Source organism: Carcharhinus amblyrhynchos, chromosome 19 (genome assembly GCF_965287045.1).
Source record: "Carcharhinus amblyrhynchos chromosome 19, sCarAmb.v2.hapA, whole genome shotgun sequence".
Taxonomy (NCBI): domain Eukaryota; kingdom Metazoa; phylum Chordata; class Chondrichthyes; order Carcharhiniformes; family Carcharhinidae; genus Carcharhinus; species Carcharhinus amblyrhynchos.
This window is the reverse complement of record NC_137342.1, coordinates 17,252,750-17,276,593: the sequence shown is the minus strand read 5'-3', so window position 1 is coordinate 17,276,593 and position 23,844 is coordinate 17,252,750. Positions and strand designations below refer to the sequence as shown.

Sequence of the window (23,844 nt, the reverse complement as noted above, 5' to 3'; positions counted from 1 at the left end):
TATTTTGTTCGGGAGAAGAAAAATCCAGTTTAAAAATAAAAGAAAGCAATAAGGATAAAGTTTTCAAACATACAGTTTTAGGTATCTTTTCTGTATTGGAAAAGCCTTAGTGTATGTACAATGCTACGTGATAACAGCTGATGGCATTGTAGCCCATTCCGGAGGCAGATGTTCATCTGCTCCTGAACTAGTCCTACTGCCCTGAGCACGCCGGTGCTGGTTCTGCCCTCTATAATCTCAATCGATATCTCAGTCCAAACCATGCTCAGAATGGATTTGAATGCTCCTACCTGGGCTGTAAGCTTCCAGCCCCAGATCCCGTTACTTCCAGCTCAGTGTCGTGTGTTCTGTGATGGCAGTAGATGGTGCTCTGGGGAACAATGTACTGATTTAGTCCTTGCCTGATTCCTTCTCTGTGTCCTGAAATTACCAGTTCCCATTCTTGCATCATCGATTGCACAACAATGGCAGTGCTGGATCAGACACCAGCATGGGAAAGAAGGTCTACAGTGTCTTAGACAGGCAAAGTCAATGGGAATAAGCCAGGAGCAGGTGAGCACTGGTATCCTTATAGCTCACCACTACATTTGTCAACCCTCCAGTATCATCCTGATTAAAGATTAATCTCCTGGACATTGCTGGGAGGAACCCACGGGGGAAAAAAATCACAGGGACAGAAACTAAGCCTTTGTTCTTTGTAATTATCTTTGAAAACTTGTATTTATTAGTTATAGAAGCATTACTCATAGGGAAAAATGGCTGTTGGATTGACTGTTTGATATCATGTGATCAGGCATTGAAGGATCTATTTGCTCAGTTGGTGTGGGAAGATGAAGCATCTCAGCTATGAATTGTTGGGTGACCAATGATGGGACAGTTGAAGGTCACATGATGACATCTACAGGGATGTGTCCAGCCAGTTGCTGACAAACCACTATAAGCTGCTTCAACTGCTGAATGTACGGCACATCTCTTGTTAAAACTCATGGCTAGCTCATGCAGCATGACTGGTTAACTTTAAATTAGAAAGGCTTTAGAGCTTAAAAACATGTTATCTCTTTATAATAACACTATGCATCATTCATACAGACACATCTGGGGATGGCTCAGGAAGCCTCCTCTATTTAACTTCAGAAACAAGATTATAACAATACGTTGCCCTCCTCAAAAGAAAATAATTTTTAAATCAAAATATTTTGCCAATAACAATGATACAAACTATATCCTCCTTTAGGAAGCATTGTCAAAGGAGGCGTTAATGACCATGGTTTCTTTCCCCCCCTCCCCTTATTTGTTTGATAAAATACTGCAGTGGTTTGCCATTGACTTCTGCACTAGCTGGCCAGAAAACTTTCTTGCCTTTGCCACCTGCTATTAGGTGTAATGGAAGGATTTTACAGACATATAATCAAATTGTTTGGCCATGTTGTGGGCACACCTTCCATGGCCATCAAGTCCTGAAGTGGAACTTGAATCCAGAGCTTGTGGGCCAGGTAGGTACACTACCACTGTGCCACAAGAGAAATTTATATATCACCTATAAACCTCATCAATTCCCAGCCACCAGTTGTTCCAGATTGTTGGGACTTGTTACACTGACCTTCATGGTAATTGCTTGGGAGGTTTGAACTTCGGCAGACAATTCCCATGCTCCCTGGGATCTTACGCAAAAGTCTCCTATCCTGACTTTGTGTCAGAGACTTTAGACAATTCCAATGTTCTTACCAGACAGATAGGATTTTCACAGAATCCTAGTGCAGAAGGAGGCCATTTGGCCCATCAAGTCTGCACCGACCACAATCCCATCCAGGCCCTCTCCCCACACACTTATCTAAGCTAGCCCCCCGACACGAAGGGACAAATTAGGTTGGCCGATCCATCTAACCCACACATCTTTGGACTGGGTGGGAGGAAACCAGAGCACCCAGAGGAAACCCACACAGACAAAGGAAGAATGTACAAACTCCACACAGATAGTGACCCAAGCCGGGAATCGAACTCAGGTCTGTGGGCTGTAAGGCAGCAACGCTAACCACTCTGCCACCATTTTCTGGCCTGATCAGCCGGCAGGATCTTCTGGTCCTGCTGGAATCAACCCCCTGTGTTGGGACGGGTGAGTCACACAAAACACCACTGACGTTGGCAGAACTAGAAGCTCCTGCCAGCAGCCAATGAAGTGGGGGGGATCAATCTCTTTCCTAGTCTAATTCCTGGGCAACTACAAGACTGAGTCCCCAATCACTTAAATTGATTCTCCCCATGACCCCACTCCAGACTTCCTTCCAACCATACTTGATTACCCCCTGACCCATCTGCCAGGCTATCTCCCTACCCACCTGCAATCCTACTCATCTATCAGTCTACCAACCTCCCACCTGACCCACCTTACCATCCCATCCACTTATCTCACCTGCCTATCCATCCCATTACTCTCCCAATTTATCTACTCACCCATTCACTAACATTCACACTTATTATTTGACAGTTAGTTGATCTTCCCCTAGACACTTCAGCATTTTGATAGAACTCTCCGAGGGATGCTGCGCTACACATTTCTGGAGAAGTTGGGCTCTGAAGACCTGATAACAAAGGTGGAGCAGTGCTGGGGTGAGGAAAATTTTGAGAGGGTGGCAATCTGACAATAACTGCCTCTTCACGGAAGATCTGGACCTTTGTCTCCATTGTTTTGTTAATGTGAACTTATCCAATCTTTTTTCAATAGTTAAGTAGGCTCCACTGATGTTGTGGAGTCTGCACCCATTGTTACAGTTCCCTCCACAAATTATAGTTATCTGTTCTGCATGTGTCTCTGGCTCCTCTTAAAATCATCCAATCTTGAGTTCTTAAGTTTTAGGAATGGGTAGCAACTGGCTGTTGCACTTGAACTACTTGTTATTTTCTTTTTCATCTTGGTCAAATTTTGAAACCCCCCCCCCTTCTCTAAGACTTGTGTTACCTTTATTGAAGAACTCAACCCATTTGGTGTTTTTTACATTGCAAACTAGCCTTCATTTCAAAAGTCAACCAGATTATTATGAAGGTGTTGTGGCGATTTGTAAACTTTTGAGTTAATCCATTCCTAAATCTGAAAAACTCAAGATGGAAAGGTGTCAAGAGGATTCAGAACCATCTACATAAAACAAGAAAAAAAAAGTACCTATATTCACTCTTCACAAATCTCAGAATACCCCAAAATATTTCACATAACTTTTTAAGTGCAATCACAAATATGATATAGGAAACATAATATCCAATCTGTATACAAGATCACACAAACAGTGATATGGTAATAATTAGATGATCTGTTGATTGAGGGATAAATATTTACCAGGTAGAATTCCCCTTTTCTTCTTCAAAATGTCTTGGGAATCTTCTATCAGAAGCCAGACAGCATTTAAGATCTGACACCTTGGACAGTTTCACAATGGAATGTTAACCCACTTTGTGGGTTCCAGTCTCTGAAGTGAGATTTGAACCCAGAATCTGAGAGGAAAGTGTGCTGCCACTGGGTCATAACTGAAAAACATCATGTGTGGAGAAACTTGTGAATATAGTTCTTATCCTAACCTTTAATGAACAACCTCTGAACCTATTATCTTAATGGCCCATTTTCTATCACCAATAAGGAATATTTTGTTTATATAAGCCTTTTAGGGTTTAGTGAGCATTAAGACCGTCTCTTTCTAGCATCCCATTTGACTATGACGGTATATTGATGGCATATTTAAGGTAGTTCCTAAGCTTGGACATTTTTCCACATCTCACACCTTTAACACCAAGGACTTACTTGTGGCTCTTCTCTGCTCTGCCTCTAACAACTGAATATCTGTGATTCTTGGTGACCAGACAGGATATAGTTCTCAAGGTGTGGTCCAACTAGTTTGATCACAACTTCTTCTGATCTGTAATTTACTGTATTGACTATTTAATTTCACATTCCATTAGTTGTTTTAAATTATTGTTCTGCTTTGGCTAGACATGGTAATTATGGATGAGCAACAAGTGCCAGCCCAGCCAGTGATGCCCAAATTTCATGAAATAATGTTATAAAAAGATGTGCAGATTAGGTGGATTGGCCATGCTAAATTGCCCCTTAGTGTAAGGGGGACTAGCAGAGTAAATACGTGGGGCGACAAGGATAGGACCTGTGGGGGATTGTTGTCGATGGGCCGACCGGCCTCCTCCTGTAGTGATTCTATGACGTATTTAAGGAGAAGCTAAACAATCAGGAATGATGATTGATTTAAATGAAATGTACAGCAGGAGGCTCCAGTGCAGTGAATTGTCCAAATAGCCTGTTCCTGTGTTTATGCAATCAGCCCCTTCCGGACTCCGGAACCTTAAACCGCTTTAACCATGGGGACTGATAGCGAGGACGGACAAGAGGGCGGCTACTGATAGGCTGGGCAGAGGACAGGTCGCCGATTGGTTGTTATGGCGGAGACGGGCTTTCGCTGATTGGTTAGACGGAGACAGACGGCTGCTGATTGGTTGAGCGAAGAAAGGCGGTTGCTGATTGGTTGGACGGAGGCTGGAGCCCGCTGATTAGTGGGGTGGAGACAGACGGTCGCTGACTGGTTGGGCGGAGGCAGGCGGTCGCTGACTGGTTGGGCGGAGGCAGGCGGTCGTTGATTGGTTGGGCGGAGGCAGGCGGTCGTTGATTGGTTGGGCGGAGACAGGCGGTCACTGATTGGTTGGGCGGAGGCAGGTGGCCATGATGGAGACTTTGGTGCTGGATAATGGCGCGAGTACGGCAAAGATCGGCTTCAGTGACAAGAGAGTGAGGTGAGAGAGGGAGCTTCCTCCGCCCCACAGGTGGCACAGTGGTTGGCACTGCTGCCTCACAGCGCCGGGGACCCGGGTTCGAGTCCCAACTTGGGTTACTGTCTCTGTGGAGTCTGCACATTCTACCCGTGTCTGTGTGGGTTTCCTCCAAGTGCCCCAGTTTCTTCCCACAGTCGAAAGGATGTGCTGGTTAGGTGGATTGGCCATGCTAAATTGCCCCTCAGTGTATCCGAACAAATGCTGGGGTGTGGCGACTAGGGGATTTTCACAGTAATTGCAGCATTAATAGAACACGAGCAGGGATGTACTTCTGGCTGTATAAGGCTCTGGTCAGGCCCCATTTGGAGTATTGTGAGCAGTTTTGGGCCCCATAATCTAAGAAAGGATGTGTTGGCCTTGGAAAGCATCCGGAGAAGATTCACAAGAATGATCTCTGGAATGAAGAGCTTGTCGTATGAGGAACGGTTGAGGACTCTGGGCCTGTACTCATTGGAGATTAAAAGGATGGGGGCGGAGGGGTGTGGACGGGGGATGGAATCTTGTTGAAACGTACAAGATACTGCCAGGTCTGGTGAGAGTGAAGTGGAGAGGATGTTTCCATTAGTAGGAAAAACTAGAACCAAAGGGCACAACCTCACGCTAAAGGGACAATCCTTTAAAATAGGGGTGAGGAGGAATTTCTTCAGTCAGAGCGGTGAATCTGTGGAACGCTTTGCAGCAGAAGCTGTGGAGGCCGGGTCACTGATTTTAAGATGGAGATAGATAGATTCTTGATTAATAAGGGGGTCAGAGGTTATGTGGAAAAGGCAGAAGAATGGGGATGAGAAAAATATCAGCCATGATTGAATGGCAGCGCAGACTTGATGGGCCGAGCGGCCTAATTCTGTCTTGTGGTCTTAATGTAAGCCTACTTGTGACACTAATAAATAAACTTTACCCCAAAGCCCTCTCCATCTCATCCTTCCTTTCTTCTCCTCCTGTAGCGTTTTACCTAACTGCCAGTTCCGGTCCAGGACGGCTCGTCTCAAAACCTTCACCTCCAACCAGATCGATGAGATCAAGGACCCCTCTGGCTTGTATTATATCCTCCCTTTCCAGAAGGTGGGTGCAGCGCAGTGTTACTGAGTCTATCTGGAGCCAGGCCTCAAATCAAAACAGAATATTCAAAAGTGCACACACATTGAGCTTGAAACTATAACCCTGTCTCTACCACCCCCTCCCCCACTAGTTTCTGACAGACCTGTTGACCATTTCCAGCACTTTCTGTTTGTATCTCAGATTTCCAGCACTTTCTGTTTCTATCTCAGATTTCCAGCACTTCCTGATTGTGTCTCAGACTTCTAGCACTTTCTGTTGGTATCTCAGATGTCCAGCATCTGCAGTATTTTGTTTCTATTACATTGGAGTCAGTCCTGCTCCAGTCTGGGGTATCTGTGTACACACAGTGAGGATAAAACCAGAATGCTTTGGGGTATCGCAATCTGACGGAAGTGACATCCCATCTGCAGGAATTGCCACTCTTGGATGAATTCCAGGTGGAGCTCTGGTACCGGTAACCTTGACAGAATAACTTTCATCCAGTATTACAATGCCAGAATTTAGACATGTTAATCATATCTAAGGTTTTTACTATTTAATTCTCAAATGCCTCATACCAAGTGGGGGCTGGTTAGCTCAGTTAGTTAGGCGGCTAGTGTGTGGTTCAGAAAAACATGTTCTGGCTGAGTTTGACTTGTGACCTGCCTCCTCGCAAGGCAATGGCAAACCACCGCTGACAAAAAACACTCCAAAGAAACATGGCTTAGGTTGAAGCATCAGGTAAAGAGCCAAGGATCTGCCTTCAAGGCAGAATGCACATGAATGAATGAGTTCCAAATACCAGCTGTTGGCCCCTTTCTGATATTTATGTGACATATGCATCACAGACCATTCAACCAGCCGGTTTATGCTCCTCTCAAACCACCTCCCATTCTTCAACTAACTCCATCAACATAATCCTCTTTTTTTCCTTCACATGTTTATTCAGCTTCCCTATAAATGCATCGATAGCATTTGCCTCAACTACTCCCCTTGGTAATGTTTTAGACACACTTAGCATTTTATCTAAGGAGGTTCGATCTCAATTCTCCCTTTGATTTCTTGGTGACTGTCTAATATTCATGATCTCTAGACTTGCTCTTCACCCCAGTGAAAGCACTCTATAAGTAGTAGGAAAAGGAGTAGGTCATTAAGGCCCTCAATTGTGCCCCACCATTCAGTGAGATCTTGGCTCCATTTCACTGCCTGCATCCATAACATTTGATTTCCTTGTAGACTAAATTTCTTTCTGATTCAGCCTTGAATATCTACAACGGCCGAGCTTCCACTGTTCCCTGGTGTAGAGAATTCCTAAGAATAACAATCCTGTGAGAGAAGAAGTTCCTCTTCATCTTTATCTTAAATGAGGTATGCCTTATTCTGAAACTGTCCCATAGTTCTGAATTCCCCTTCAAGGGGAAACATTTTTGTCTCAGCATCTTCCCGTCGGAATCATGTACATTTTCCTTCCCCTAAGATAACCACTTCACTCCAGACAATGAACCTTCTCTCAACTTCCTCCAATGTAAGTATATCCCTCCTTAAACAGGGAGACTGTATGCAGTACTCAAGGTGTGGCCTCACCAAGGCCTGTACAGCTGTGACAAGACTTTTTACTTGATGCTCCTTCACGTTTGCATAAAAGGCCAACATTCTATTTGCTTCCCTACATTCTTGGTGTACCAACACACAATCATTTTGTGATTCATATATGAGAACACCTAGATCCTCTGTGCTGCATCACTCTGTTGTCCCTTTCCATTTAATTAATGTTTTGCTTTTGTTGTTCTTCCCTCTAAAGTAGATAATCTTACATTTTCCTGTATACTCAATAGTCAAATTTTTGCCCACTTGCTTAACTAGCTGTAATCCCAATACACATTCTTTGAGCGCACGTAACTTGCTTTCCGACCTATCTTTGTATTGATAACAAATTTGGCTGCAATACACTTTGCCCTTCATCCAAGTAATTATAGGTTGCAAAGTCCCAGCACTGATTCTTGTGGCACTGGTCACAGTTTGCCAACCTGACTGTAATCCCACTTGACTTTGCTTTTATCCACGTGCCTCTGGATGATTTTGCAGACTTTTGTTTCATAGACCCTCTGTCCTCCTGGTTGTTTTTTTGACATTCATCCTAATGCCTGTGTTGAGATCTCTTTTACTGCCCATGTACGTTATGCTGCTTTCTTTACCCTCAGTTATTCCTTTTATATTTTTATTGGTGTTTCAGTGATGGGGATGCTCATGTAGTGTTGTTATTAAAAGACTAGTAAAGCTCCACAGATGGAGTTCAGATCCCACCATCGTAGCTGGTGGAATTTATATTCCATTGATTAATTAATTTGAAATTAAAAGATAGTCTCCTAAACTTCCACTTTTTTATAGTATTTTTCAAACACAGGAAGAAGTGAGTGCTTTATAGCCAGAAATATTGTATAATGTGTATTTGCAGGAAGGGGACAGGGTAATCTGGAGTGAATTGGAGTAACAAAGTTATGGTCAAGAGGATGTTTAATTGTGCTGTAAATGGTTGCAAGATGGTCTTTTAGATTTTCAGTTAACTTTGTTAAATGTGTAATGATGAAGCTGATGTAGAGTTCAGCCTATAAAACAAAGTTTCGGAAAAAGAATATCATTGGACTTGAGACATTAACTCTGTTGATTTCTCCACAAATGCAGCCAGACCTGCTGAGTTCTTCCTTTACTTTCTGTTTTTATTTCAGATCTCTAGTAGCCACAGTTTTTTGCTTTTATTGCGGAGTGCGGGTTTGTTGTGTGCTATTTTAATATGCTCCAGGTGTACTCTTCAGTAGCTGAGTAGAAACACAGCATTGTTCTAGACATGACTTGTATAGGGAAGGTTTGGCTGCCAAGCTGTGCTGAGCTAATTGAAGGGCAGTGGAAATTAGTAGGAAGCTACAAATAGTCGTTGAGTACGTGAGGGAGATGAAGAAGTGACTAAGGGTCACATTTCTGACAGCTGTCATGACAGCCGAAGGAAGGTGCATATGTTGAGATTGAAGATGGCTGGAATAAGGCTTGGGACTGAATACTGTGTTGGTTTGATAATTGCTGAAATTGGATTCAAGTGGAGAATGACCATTTAGGCAGGATCATCAGAGAGAGGACTGCTGGTGCACGTAGAATGAGAACCCAACATTCGCCAGTGATTTTGAGAAGACAGGGAAAATGGAGAAAATTGAAAATGAATATATATGCACTATTGTTTTCAGAACAGGAAGAAAGAATATACTGATCTGGATAGTTGAAAATGATTTTCCACAATGAGAGATAAAAATATATCCCTTCCCTTGTGTGTTTACATCCTCAACTTCACAGTTTCAAATGATGGTTTTAAATGGAACGATCATTGTGTTCGATACAAACCGGTTGAAGTACTTTAGCTACACCGTAATTATAGATTATGCCTATGATTCAAAGGACGTTTTTTTTTATCTTGACCATTATTGTTTCCAATGTAGCAGAGGTAAATTATTCTGAAGATATTCTTAGAAGCTTTTTTATCACTAAAATCAATAGTTTAAAAAAAATTTGCATCTTAAATCAGAGATTGAATTAAAGCTGACTTATTGACAATTTTAGTAACAGTCAAATGGTGATACCTCGAAGTGGGGTCTATTTCGGTATTGATTTTTTGCTATTGATGCAGAAAATACATGCATTGAATTAATTATACATACAAATCATGCAGTCAGAGACTTCAGGTAATTTTCCAAGCATTTGGTTTAGATTGCCAAAATTTCACCACGTGACTCAACATTTATTTCAGACAAACCTAAAGATTTTCAGATTTTAGAAAAATGCCAGCTCCTGAACTTGGACTAAACCCAAGTACCTCTAATTTAGTTAATTGTTGTAAAGTAACAGACAGAAAATTGTGATGGATTGCAAAAGGGGAAGAAAGCAAAAATGTTTATTTTATTCATGGAACGTAGGTGTTGTTGTCTAGACCAGCATTTAATATCCATTCCTCATTGCATTTGAGAAGGTGTTGGTGTGCTGCCTTCTTGAATCTTTTTGAAAATCCATGGAATAAATATGTTTCATACATGTCCAGAAGTAGCTGGCATCAGCTCAGTAGCCGATAATTAAAAATGATTGCTTGCTGTGATTGTGCTGTGGATAGTGACACCTCTTTGGTAATGTGGTGAAGCAGGTGAAAATATTGTCGGAAGGATTGAGAACTAGAGGACACATACAAGAAGGCTAGCCAAAAATAAAGTGACATGAAAACCTTTTGTATGCAGCGAGTCATTATGATCTGGAATCTGCCTAAAAGAATGGAGATTCACTTATGATTTTCAAAAGTGGTTATAGAGAATTAAATTGGAACTGTTTACAGGACTACAGGGAAATGCAGGCAAGTGGGAGTTGCAAAGATGGTATGGGTTGAATGGCCTGTAATTATTTCATGATTATGTTTGATCAATTTTTTGTGTCTTCATTCTGGGTAAATTTCCAGCTTCACCCATTTTACTGACCACATTGGGTTGTATTAAACTTTCAGTATGCAAAGATAGCTTTGATTTCCTGGAAAGTATTGAGAAATGCAGTTATATGCATAATTTGTCTTATGTACCTTTCTTCACTTTAGGGATACTTGGTAAACTGGGATGTTCAAAGACAAGTGTGGGATCACCTGTTTGGCAAAGAAATGTACAAGGTAAATGCTGTGTGATCATTGGTGTATTGTGGTGATTCTTACTTTGTGAACCTCCCGTTTTGATTCTTGCATTTTGTTATCTTACAAGTAACATAGTCAACACCAACAACTACTCTAGAGGCACCTCTGGCCGTATTCTGTACGTGAGGCTCGTTCATAAGTTCAGTTGTCTTATTTAATGGTTGCCCATGTATCAAATACAAGAATCTTCACCTGATTTCTTCAGATCTGTGGACAGTGCCCTTCAAAGTACTGCACATGGTCATTCAAGAGCAGCAATAATTTGCACTTGTGTGTCTTTAAAGTAGGAAGATATTCTGAGGTGTTTCATAGGAGTCTAGTCAATCAAGATTTGACAATAATCCAAAACAATTATGTTGGAAGACTTAAAGCTTGGTTAGAGGTAGGTTTTAAGGAGTGTTTTAAAAGCGGAGAGATGGGGAGCTTTTGGGATGAAATTCCATATTTTAGAGTCTATAATGATTAAAGGTTTGGCAGTCTGTGAGAGGTGAAGTCAGTGAAGGATGAGCAAGAAACCAAAGTTTAAGGAACACAATGCTTTGTGAGTTCTATGGTTGGAGGAAGTTTTAGAGATGAGAAGAGTAGGAAAGGAGCGACTTGAAGATATGAATAAGAACTTTAAAATGCTGCAGAGGGTGTTGAGAGGAATGGGGGAGCGATGGATGGGTGGTGCACCACACTCATAGAGAATAAAACTTGTGACATGGTTGTTTCAGTGCTTTGGCAAGGCCAGAACTCTGAATGGAGAGGATCAAATTTTGAGTTGCTAGAAAAATGGAAATGGGTCTGAGAGGAGGCCCAGTATTTGAAGCCTTTGGAGAGAAAAGACAGGTTGGAGATTGGGTGGCAGTTTGCAAGGGTGTTCCTTCAGGAGCAGGATGGTAATGGCATTTTGCCGGAGAGGTAGAAGAATGTCGTTTACCACATCACCTAGCATGTAGTCAGGAAGGCAAGTTAGGTAAGTAACAGCAGAAATGGCTGAGAGTGGAGAAAAGAAGCTGGGAGTTATCTTTAAATTCTAAGAAGATAACAGCATAGAAAATAGGTATCAGAGTAGGCCACTTGGCCCTTCGAGCTTGCACTACCGTTCAATATGATCATGGCTGATCGTGCACTTTCAATACTCTACTCCTGCTTCCTGTCCATATTCCTTGATCCCTTTAGTTGCAAGGGCCACACCCAGCTCCTTCTTGAACATATCTAACAAACTGACCCCAGTTTGAACTAGCGAGCAGTTTTGGTAGCTGAGAAGTGTGATTGTGCTGGTGTGGTCCGCTCAGATTTAGTGATGAATGGCTAAATTAGTTGTGTACCATATGTGTTCAAGTTGGTACTTGCACTTGAGGTAGTGAAATTGTTGGCTCTACCTAGGGAAGATCAAGTTGGGAGAGGGTAATGATTTTATTGACAGATGTTCTGTGCCAATTTGTCCACAACCTGTAACACATATGCATGAGTCTCTGTTTCGGGGATTATGTATTGTATTACAATCCATGATAAAATGTTTGATGGGATCCATAGAACTAAAACATTTCTGTTGTTCGTAACTTGATGTTTGATAAACCCAATATCACTCCTGTGCGTGATCTTCAAAGAAATCACTCTCTTCAGGTCAGTGAATCCCAAAAATCAAGTGGAATTCTGGTCTAATTGCAACTGTTGTGATCAGGTTATTTTGAGGCAAGAACCCAGAAGAGATCCAAGGCCCATGCAACTTTCATAGGCCTATTATTGATATAGGACACAGTCTATAAGAAAGGACTGATGTTGAAGTTTGTAAATATTGCCCTCTGTCTTAGAAGATGACACCTGCTCTGGATGATTTTGCCATTTGAGTGGCAATGTTGGCTTATTCTGGCTCCTGAACAGCAGGCTGCTACAAGGCTCAGTACTTGTACCAATACCCTTTCAATGTCTACACAGTCTGCCCACAAAATTGTGCAGAGTTGCATGTGTAGATAACTTGCCTGACAAAACAAGCAGTCATTTTCAGTGACAGAGTTCAAAACTCCATAGAAGCTCAAAGCCAGATCACCACAAAATTACTAGAATGGTAGGGAGTGGGATAGTTTGATCTTGGGTTCGGACATAGCTCGGCAGAACATTGAGGGCTGTAGGGCCTTGCACTGTGCTGTTCTGTTCTGTTCTATGTTCTAAAACGTACATCAATCTTGATAATAGAAATACAGTACATGCTGAAAGTGACCTTCTGTGGCAAAGCTATTCAACATGACCCTGCTGCAACCTAACTATGTAGTGAAGTTGTTCTGCACATTAACTTTCCACCATCACCTCAGTAATGTAGCCAGATGGACAAAGGCAAGGTTCAACTTGGTCTGGAAACTGCTGAGCACTTGTTGGGAAGCAGTAGTGCTTTGGACATCAGTGATAGTCCTTGTGTACTCTGTAGTTGAATACTGTGCACCAGTCTATACATGATTAGTTATTACATAATAGATTTATGACTCAGGTCAGAACACATGGAGTCAGGGGACAAGTTGGCTGCTGCACAGAGTATGGAATAACGGCAGTTACTTAGATGGGCAAATGGTGAGATATGATGTTCCACAAGGATTAGTGCTGGTATCACTGTTATTGACACTTAGTGTTTTTTTTAATTTGTGCGTGGGACAAGGGTGTTGCTGGCTGGCCAACATTTATCGCCTATCCCTAATTGCCCTTGAGAAGGTGGTGATGAGCTGTTGCCTTGAAACATTGCAGTCCATGTGCTGTGGGTTGACTCAATGGTGTTAGGGATGGAATTCCAGGATTTTGACCCTGTGACTACAAGGGAATGGCGATATATTTCCAAGTCAGGATGGTGAGTGGTTTGGACATGAATTTGCAGGTGGTGGTGTTCCCATGTATCTGCTGCCCTTGTCCTTCTAGATGGAAATGGTCGTGGGTTTGGAAGGGTCTTTGAATTGCATCTTGGTAGATAGCACACACTGCTGCTACTGAACATTGGTGGTGGAGAGAATGGATGTTTGTGGATCTGGTGCCAATCAAGTGGGCTGCTTTCTCCTGGATAGTGTTGAGCTTCTTGAGTGTTTTGGAGCTGTACCCATCCAAGCAAGTGAAGAGTATTCCATTAGATCTCTGACTTGTGCCTTATAGATGATGGGCAGGCTTTGGGGAGTTAGGAGGTGAGTTACTCGCTGCAGTATTCCTAGCCTCTGAAGAAATGTCCTGGAGCTGAGATGACTGACCCTCCACACCACAATCATATTCCTATGTGTCAGCTATGACTCCAATTAGTGGAGAGTTTGCTCCCAACACCCATTGATTCCAGTTTTACTAGGGATCCTTGATGCCACACTCAGTCAAATGCAGCCTTGATGTCAAGTGCTGTCACTCTCATCTCTCATGATTTGGACTCAGGAATCAGGAACAATATTTCAAAATTTGTATTTGCAGCAACTAAATTCAGAAAGACATTAGTAAACTTGCAGAAAAGGCATATGATTTGGTAAATGAACTTTGGTATAGAAAAGAGTCAGGTTGTACATTTTAGTAGGAAGATTGAGGAGGCTACATACTCCTTGGAACACAGGTGTCCAAATTGTATATGGGATCAACTTGATCTGGGGAATAGAAATATCACAAAACAATGGTACAAGTTTATACAATACTAAAAACAAACAAACAACCAAACATTGGGTGCATTTCTGGAGGGTTAAATTGAAAAGCAGATATGTTAAAAGATGCTGCACAGAATCGTGGTGAGACCGGGCCTGGGAACAGCAAGCAGTTCTGGCCTCCACAAAAGATTGAGGCAATAGGCAATAGAGAAGGTACAAATTCTTAGATTATTAGAATTGAGAGGTTATATCCATTAGGAAAGACGGAACAGCCGAGGCTTTTTTCTCCATAAGAGAGGAGACTGAATGATAACCTGATTGAGGTCATGAGGATTGTGAAACCTTTTGATAGGGTAGACGCAGAGATGATGTTTCTACTGGAGGGCGAAACCAGAATAACGAGCCACAAATAAGAGATTGTTACATTTAAGAAGGGAATTCAGCACTTTGTTCCCCAAGTGTGTAGAATGTAGAACTCGCCACCCACCAAATGTAGTAGGTGTGGTGAACAGCATGAATGCAACCAAGTGGAAGCTGATAATTATGAGGGGAAAAATAGGATACATTGTTAAGTTAGATGAAAAAGGTGAGCAGAACTATATCTGCAGTATATATGCTTACAGTGGACTGAATGGCTCATTTCCATGCCATGTAATTGCTGTGAATTATTATATAATTTCAGTCACTCAACATATTTTTCTGTTCCAAGATCAAATCAATCCTCGCTCATTGGGCAATAGGTAAACAGCAACATAAATACTTTTGATTTATTTTAAGTACATCTTAAACACATTGTATTCAAAAATGAAAACACTTAAGTTCTAATAATTTATTTTCAAGAAACAATGTGCAGAAACATTTATTCACGTGTGTGGTCCTTACATGGGTTATTGTCAGGCTCTCTAATTTAGTTGAATTCGCTTGTGTTAATAAAACGTTCCCATCCAAAAGTAAATCAGAAACCATGTATTGTACTGGATGTAATAAAGAACATATAGCATCATTTAATTTGTTTTTATTTTGCATTTTCTTATTCAAAGCAGGGAGAATAAAACACTTATAGCTCATATCCCTCTCGAATTACTCAAAAATAATTGTGCACTTGTTATGTTGAATAATTGTTATGTTGAAAACTGAAAGGCTTATAAACAGCAGGAGGATTAATAAATAAGTGTGAAATGATAAGTGCTGAAAATACACATCAGATCCATCAGTTTCTGAAGTGTAAACTAAAAGCTAATTTGTCTTTTCTTTTCACAAATGCTGATGGATTGGCTTTGTACCTCTGTACTCTTTGGGCGGCATGGTGGCATAGTGGTTAGCAATGTTACCCCACAGTGCCAGGAACCAGGATTCGATTCCTGGCTTGGGTCACTGTGCGGACACTGCACATTCACCAGTATCTGTGTAGGTTTCCTCCAGGTGGTCTGGTTTCTTCCTACGGTCCGAAAGACGTGCTGGTTAAGTGCGTTGACCATGCTAAATTCTCCCTCAGTGTTCCCAAACAAGTGTTGGAGTGTGGCAACCAGGGGATTTTCACGGTAACTTCACTGCAGTAAGCCTTCTTGTGGCATGAATAAATAAATGTTAAAAACTTTTTATTGAAAACGTGCAGTTGATTTGGATTTTAATGCTGTGAGTCGGGGCCGGTGTGGGGGGGGGGGTGTGGTGACCAGGAGATTGAGGAACATGTTCCCTGTGCTTGAAGTGGCTATCTAGACAGGCAGATAAGACCTTGCCTTAACGATTGAATCATTGGACAGCCCCTCCAACAGTGCAGCGTTAGTTTAGCACTACAATGAAATCTAAGCCCAGATCATGTTGCAAATCCTGATGGGAAACTCAAAACCTACAACCATTGATTTGGGCAATGGTGTTACCAAGTGAACAAGGCAGACACTTGGAAGGAATCCTTAATAACAAATTAACGCCTGATAAACATCTCTTCTTAGAATGGATCTATTGGAAATACAGCGAGTTGAGGTTACCGCCTTTTAATTATGTTTTTCCAACTATTATATTACTTCATAGCCCAACTTCCACTCGGCCCACATCTGTAAAAAAATGTTGCAAACGTGAAACACCTATTGCAGAAATCTTTGAAAATAACAAAACTTCTGTACTTTAGTAATAAGTTCTTTCATGAAGCCTAAATGTTGACAACTTAGAGAAGGAAACGTGCAACGTATCTTGCTGCCTTCGGAGAAAAGTATCACCACGTGGCTACCAACTCATTCATGTCCTCTCCCACGTTACAAGTGGGAAAAAAAACAAAAGAATCCAGATATTCTTTTGGTTTTGTTAATAATAAGTCCTTGTAGAAGCACAAATGGATATAGATTTTTAAGTCGCCCATCAGGTAGTCAGCTTATCATGACTGATGTAAATGTGAGCAGCTATAACTTTACTTTGTTTATTAAGCCACGTAATTATATCAGGAATAGTGGCGTGTACTTTTCAGATGCCTCCTTTATATTTGCAAATCAGGGATTGAATCATTACATGTTTGACGGTTTGTTCTAAGTGACCACAGATTAATTCAGGAGAAACTTTAGTTTTGTATTAATTTGTTCATCATGTATCCCTACATGCCATGGTTTGTGCTGATACGGTTTAGGATTGCCCACAGACTTTGCAGAAGATTGAGAGCAGTGATCTTCTGCTTTGCAACTGTCATGATGTTTTTAATGACTTTTCACAAACTCCATTTTAACTTTCCAGACTTCATCAGGATTGTTCATTCAATAAGTGCAACTTCCTTAAGTTGAGTGATAGCCTCTGTTTTTTGCCAAGTTTGAGGTGATTAGTCTGCTACTTAATCTATGCAGGAGACATCCCCCAGTGATGCAGGTTGTTTGCACAATGGCCTTGGACTGTCTCAAACCCATCAGGCAACAGCACTCTCTTCAATGGTAGTTCAGAGCCTGTCATTTGACAGGGGGGTTTGTCACAAGGAAGTTGTTAGTGATTTTCTAGTGTGTTTCCTATTCCTTGATCCAATGGATGTCAGCTGGTAAATCTCAGTCAGGAAAGTTGCTTCATATGTAGTGCTCAGATGGAAGGTGGGCAGTAGACAAGTTGAACAGGTCATCATGGAGTGTTTGGTTATCATATAGGAACCTTGTGACTCTTTTCCCTCGGCTAATGATTTTTAAAGTTTATGTATGTAATAGTGTCTTTGCTATCTCTTCCCTTATGTGGAATGTGTGTGGATGGGATCAGGCTGGACCAGGAGTTTTTATCCTCTGTAGGTTTGATTAATTTTATTATCTTCCCCTTTCCTTCTAATTTATGTCATCTTTGTATGTCATGCCCACTATGTTAATTTCACCAATAAAGATTGAGGAAAGTAATATTTCTGCCATTTTTTCTGCCATTACTTGTACATTTATTCTGTGTATCATTAGCAAGTGGCCTTAGCCCAATTCTGATTTTTCTTTTGTTATTGTTTCTATAGAATATTTTAATATTATTTTGTAGTTTACCTTTGCTCTCCTTATTGTTCTTTAGTCTTCTAGCCTAATTTTTCATATTTTCTTTTTATCTCTCCTTTTTTGTCCATGTATTTGGTATGTGCTTTTTTCTCAATTTTTGTTTTTATTTACTTCTTCAGTGTGTTGAATTCCCATATCCTATGAGCCCAGTCCAACTGGTACTGTTCTTTCGAATCAACATAGGCATTTACTTAGATCAGAACAGTGATTACACTTCAAAAGTAATTAATTGATAGATTTTAGATCTGAAGGGCACTATATAATTGGTGGGATTTATGGGCATGCACAATCAAATAGAAATTTAATTTGTTGCTGATAGTTCATACGCCAGCAACATTTTAATTTACGTGGATGCAACACAGCCACAGTTATTTCATAATTTTACACAGTTGTTCGCAATTGTTTTTCACGGCTTTATCCATGTGCATATGTTCTGATTTTTCTGTCGTTGGCTCGACCCCTTTAAACTTAAATAACAAAGACTTTATTCATGTTTACTGTACTGGCCATTGTGGTGCAGTAATCTTTTCCCTCTCATGCCTGATACATTTCCAAATGTCTAGATCAAAGCTAATTTCTGAGACACTTCTTCGCATGATATGAAGGAATCATGAATGGAGTTTTGTCAGACTGTGTCTAATTGTGTTAAAACTTCCATTTAGGTGGATTTTCCTGAAACCACCATAATCATCACTGAACCATATTTCAATTTTAACTCCATCCAAGAATCAATGAATGAAATCTTATTTGAAGAGTATCAGTTTCAAGCAGTCTACAGGACAAATGGTGAGTGTTCATAGTTGGTTGCTTTTTCCAACAGGGTCCATTAGTCTCAGATTATATATATAATATATATTATATAGATCATTAGAATAGATTACTTGATATACTTTTAAAACTAGAAATGTGATTTGAATATTTTAAATGTATTTTTCAGCTGGAACACTCAGTGCGCACAAATATTTTGAAGAAAATAATTCTGAACTCTGCTGCCTTGTGGTGGATAGCGGTTACTCTTTCACACATATTGTTCCTTACTGTAAAGGAAAAAAGATGAATGAAGGTATTTGCAGGTAAATCAGAACAGTAAATCTATTTATATCTGGAATAAGGAATGTCATTGCCATCAGAATTTTTGTTATGTCCACTTAAGCAATGTCAATAAGTCTAAATTGGTTGTTGTCAGCATGGAAACTTACTATGCATTGTAAAATATTCTTACTTACAAATAATTGATTTCTGATTTTAAAAAATCTATAATACACTGAAATTCAAATGAGAGCTGTATCAGGGATGGGATGATGAGTAAGTGTGAGGTCAGTGGATCATCGGATTGCGGTGACTTTGAAATGACGCTCCTGCAATCGTATCACAATGACATGCACGCTCTACTTGTGAGTGAGAGCAGCTGTCACTAATTGGGGAAAGATTAGAGCATTTTTATTGAGTGTATATGTAAGATATGGTGTGGGAGAGGATCAGGGAGTCTGCCCCTGTGTTGTTTGGATTATGTGAATAAATCTATCTTGAGGAAAAACTGGCTCCGAGTTCCTCCTTTCGGTAAATGAGCAGTGAGTGAATCAGAACACTGCTGGAAGATTGAAACTGAGCCCATCATTTTTGGCAAACATCCTGTATATGGGCCAGGGAGTTTTTAGTGATGTTGACTGACATGCTATGCTGACATATTGATGGGAAGTGTCTGGGTCAGGAGGGTGTAGAGGGGGGAAAACTTAACATTATTAATGGAGAAAGATTTTCTATATACACTTTTTCTCATAAAAACATAAATGCATTCTAAGAGAAAGTTTACATTTTCATGGAGCACATCTGGGAGGAAATGATTTTTAATGCTATCACTAACTCTTTTCAACTGTGACTGGAAACCTTTTCTTATCTCCAGCTCACTTGGCAAGCCACATCCCTATCGGGTGGGATTTGTCTGGCTCAATAAGTAACTGTCAATTCTGTACATTAGGAAGATGCGTACATATTTAGTAAGTTAATTCCCAGTATTATTCCTTTGAGCACTTCAGCTTATTGTCGGACTGTATCTACATTATCTTGGGTAAGCAGTTTGAGTACTAGCTATAATTGTACAATCATATCTGGCAAATTGAAGTCCTATTCATGTGAATTTCACTTATTGAGCTCTGTCATGTTTTGGATATTTGGCTGCCCAAAGGAAACACAAAATAATTACAGTGTGTTCTTTTCACTTCAGGATTAATGTTGGAGGAAAACTACTTTCTAACCATCTCAAAGAAATAATATCCTACAGGTATGGCTTCCACAGACAATCCTAGCTTTGGAGAGGGGAGATGGTTTTAAACTTTAGATAGTTTTATGGAGTCTAGTTATGATGCCGATTTGCTAACCATATTTATGGGAGTATGCTTAAGTTTTTTTTTAAGAATACAGAAGGGAAAATAAAGTTAATGATCAAGTAAAAGACAAATGTATTTTCAGTTATTAGTATTACAAGCCAAGTTGTGAAAGGTTTATTGTGGCTGCCTGAATAGCAAGTTAACAGGTAATTTTGTATTGAAAGGTTTGTGCTAATCTTAAAAAGGGATAATAGGGATGTGTGTCAGTGAAAATGACAAGTGTTCTGTAATTCTAGAAGTAAGTTGATCTTAAAAGTTCCCACTGTCCTTTATATTGGAACAGCAGCAAGTTGCAAAGATGTATGCACTCAATTTGCAAACCATCTCCCTTCTACTTGTAATTAAACCTGAAACACTAATGCTAAACTTAAAATTTAGCAGCTACTTAGGTTAATCATGCCTGGTTTTTAAACCATACTTTGTTTCAGTTGTTAGGTGCTTTATTATATAGAGTCCAACGGACAGAAGCAGACCATTTGGCCCAACTTGCCAATACTGATGTTTATGCTTCACACACACAAACCTCTTCCCATTTCTCCTCAGCTAGCTCTATCGACATACCTTTCTGTTCTTCCCTCCCTCATGTACTTATCTAGTGTCCCCTTTAAATTGCGCAATCGGGCAGTTGGATTATTTTTCTCTGAATTACACCAATACCTCCTGAAAGCTTTTTTGCATGCAATTTACTTTTTAATAATTTTTTCTGAATGTTTCAATAGATGTCTTCTAACTTGGTGAAATAGAAGCTGATGCCATTAGAGGGTGACTCGGCTGGCTGATACAATGTGCCATTCATCACCAATGACCAATGGTGCGAGAGCCACCCAGGTTTTCAGTATTTCATCACTTAAAGCTAGCCACAAGGAAGTGGTGTACAAAATTGGCCTGAGTTGAATTTTCTTTCTTGGGAAAAGTTTAATTAAAATGGCTCAAGCTACATGATCTGATTGCAGTTGGGAGCTAAGCTTGTCTGACATTTTCAGAAATCCACAGAAGATGTGTAATTTTCAAAAGGAGTTGTGACTAACTGAAATGTTTGTCTTGATGCACAGGGAGACATGGTCCTTCTAAGCCCTGTTGTCCCCTGATCTGATGTATGAAAGCAATATTTAAAAAAAAATAGAATCCTTGGGAAATGTGAAATTTGATTTGATATAAAGCACCAAAACAAAAGGAATCATAAACTCTTCAGTTACTTCTGAGATTTTCTTTTCAAATAAGAAAGTTATCAGTTATTTGTCATGCCCTGTTTGTGACAAATTATATTTTAAATACTTGCATGTCAAAATGCGACGTCTACAGTGTCATTAACACATGCCAGAGGGAAAATCTTTTGATAAATGAAAGCAAAGTGGAATTTCTTGTTTGTAATATACTATATTTTAAATATTTATACAAACTGTATTTAAGATTGTAATTCTACAACAAATAGCTAGCAGGCTCTGGAATCATAAAGCTATATTATTGTTTGGAACAGAAACCAAGATGCTTTGCTTCAGTAATATTGCAGAGATGCCTAGTGAAAAAGGAGGTACAAATAATTAAAAAAGAATGAATTGTGTTATATAGTGTTTTTCATGACTGCAGGATGTCCCAAAGTGTTTTCAAGCCAAAGAGGTACTTCTGCAACGTTGTCACTGCTGTAATGTTAGTATCGCAGCAGCCATTTTGGAATGTGATTTTTTTTAGAATTCCTACAGTGCAGAAGAAGCCATTTTGCAAATCAAGTCTGCGCAGACCACAATCCCACCCAGACCCTATCCCATAACCCCATGCATTTACCCTAGCTAGTCCCCCTGACACTAAGGGGGAATTTAGACTGTGGGAGGAAACCGGAGCATCTGGAGGAAACCCATGCAGACACAGGGAAAATGTGCAAACTCCACATAGACAGTGATCCATGCCAGGAATTGAACCTGGGTCCCTAGCGCTGTGAGGCAACAGTGCTAACTATTGTGTCACCATGCCACCCTGTGATTATGGCAAGAGACTCCAGGGCGACAGCATAAATACCTTATATATGTTGTTGGACCGTGTCTGAAGTGATCGTACATCATGGGAGTACCTAGTTTCTGAACAACCAAAATGGAAAACGTTTATTTGGGAAGATTCTGAACACATCTGATATTGGTACTGTTGGGACTAGTGAGCACGTGTAAGAAAGAAATCTTAATTTAGAAGTCATGTGCATCACTCCATGACAAGTCAGGTGATACATGTTCTATAAAGATGACAATATTATGTGAAGTATTATGCATTCTTATGCTTCAAAGTGAAATGGTGCCCACAATCCCATTCCATTGGTGCCTTCTTTCAGTTGTTCAAGTTGTGGGCTCCAGAATAAGCTCCAGACAACCCTCCACCTTTCAACCCATTTTCCTCCTGAAGGCAGTTAATAAAATCTACTCTTTGATCAAGCTTTTACTCACCTGATCTTGTATTTTCTTATGTTTCCCAGTATCATACTTTATAAGATTCCTGTGAAATGCCTAGGGACTTTTCACTATGTTAAGGGAGCTATTTGACTCGAGCAATGTTACAGAACACTTCGTGTTATTGCTTAGAAAATGCCTAGCATAAATCATTAACATTTAAAATGTCAACCTCAGCACTTATAGATGCAAAATGATCTTAAAATGAATCGCTTGGTGACTGTTTCTGAATTGATGCTTGAAACTTGCATGAATTTTGCAATCTTCAACATATCTTCACTAAGCAGCAGTTACATTCTCATTGACTGGAGGCTGTGCTTTCTTCATGGTTAGACTGTGTGGCCTTGGGCACCATTTCACTTTGAAGGATAAGAATACATAATACTCCACATAACATTGTTGTCTTTATAGGACGTGTATCGCCTGACTTATTATGGGTGATGCACGTGATTTCTAAATTAAGATCTTTTTGCTACATGTGCTCATTGCATTTAAAAAGGAAGCCACTAAACCCCTAGTGGGTTTTTTCTGATTTTGGAGAAGAGCCAGGGAATTATAGTCTGCAACAGAATAATTTATCTCTGCTAGACCTTGAGGGGATACAGAACAGCTAATTGAGCACAGGATGGATTTGTTTAAAGCAGTCAGACTGTGTGGCCGTGAAGATCACACAGCTGTACCACAGAACTAAAATGATGCTTTGTGTGTTACTTAAAACATTTCTCTCATTGTAGACAAAGCAACATCGTAAGAGAGGTTCAAATAGTCTTGTGTACTTTGCCGCAACTCTTGTGATCATACTTTACTCCTGAGTTATCTAAGTTCAGCAGCATTGACTCACACTTGCACAAACCACCTAGCTCTGGCTCCAAAATAGATGATACAAAGCTGTTGTCCATAGACTTGAACACACTTATACAGTGTCTGCAGCTCTCTCTCACTGCTGCTACCTCTTTGACTGCTGTGCTCCCACCCACTCCTTCTTTCCTTCCTTTTATTCTGATCACACCCTGTGCTTCTATCCAAACTTCAAGCCTCTATCTGCAAGATTAAAATAATTGTAGAAGCAAGCTTGTCGATCTCCCATGACATTACACCTGGGAGCAAACATCAGGTGGCTGGGGAGATAAAAGATTGATTTGAGCATCCAGGTGCAATTCAGTCTCTATTTTCAAATCTTCCACTTGGTGCATTTAGTACAATACTTTGGAAAAATACGGCAACTTATGAAGCAGAACTGATGGCAGAATAGGAATTTCTCTTGTACAGGCAGAGGAATTGCAAAACCCAGGTCCATGCAAATGGGATGCTGGCCTTCATAGCGAGGGGGATTGAATATAAAAGTAGGGAGGTCTTGCTGCGGCTGTATAGGGCATTGGT

At 40.4% G+C, this 23,844-nt stretch overlaps 1 protein-coding gene across 1 annotated transcript in view; it reads left to right on the top strand.

The window, feature by feature from the left end:
- The first annotated feature begins 4,703 nt into the window (after nucleotides 1–4,703).
- The window catches only part of actr6 (actin related protein 6), a 38,181-nt gene continuing 19,040 nt past the window's right edge, over nucleotides 4,704–23,844 (top strand). Inside the window, exons 1-6 of the mRNA XM_080207298.1 lie at nucleotides 4,704–4,785; nucleotides 5,769–5,886; nucleotides 10,481–10,549; nucleotides 18,308–18,431; nucleotides 18,583–18,718; nucleotides 19,870–19,926. Of these exons, the coding sequence (XP_080063424.1) occupies nucleotides 4,715–4,785; nucleotides 5,769–5,886; nucleotides 10,481–10,549; nucleotides 18,308–18,431; nucleotides 18,583–18,718; nucleotides 19,870–19,926 (575 nt within the window). The 5' untranslated portion in view covers nucleotides 4,704–4,714. The remainder of the gene's footprint in view (nucleotides 4,786–5,768; nucleotides 5,887–10,480; nucleotides 10,550–18,307; nucleotides 18,432–18,582; nucleotides 18,719–19,869; nucleotides 19,927–23,844) is intronic.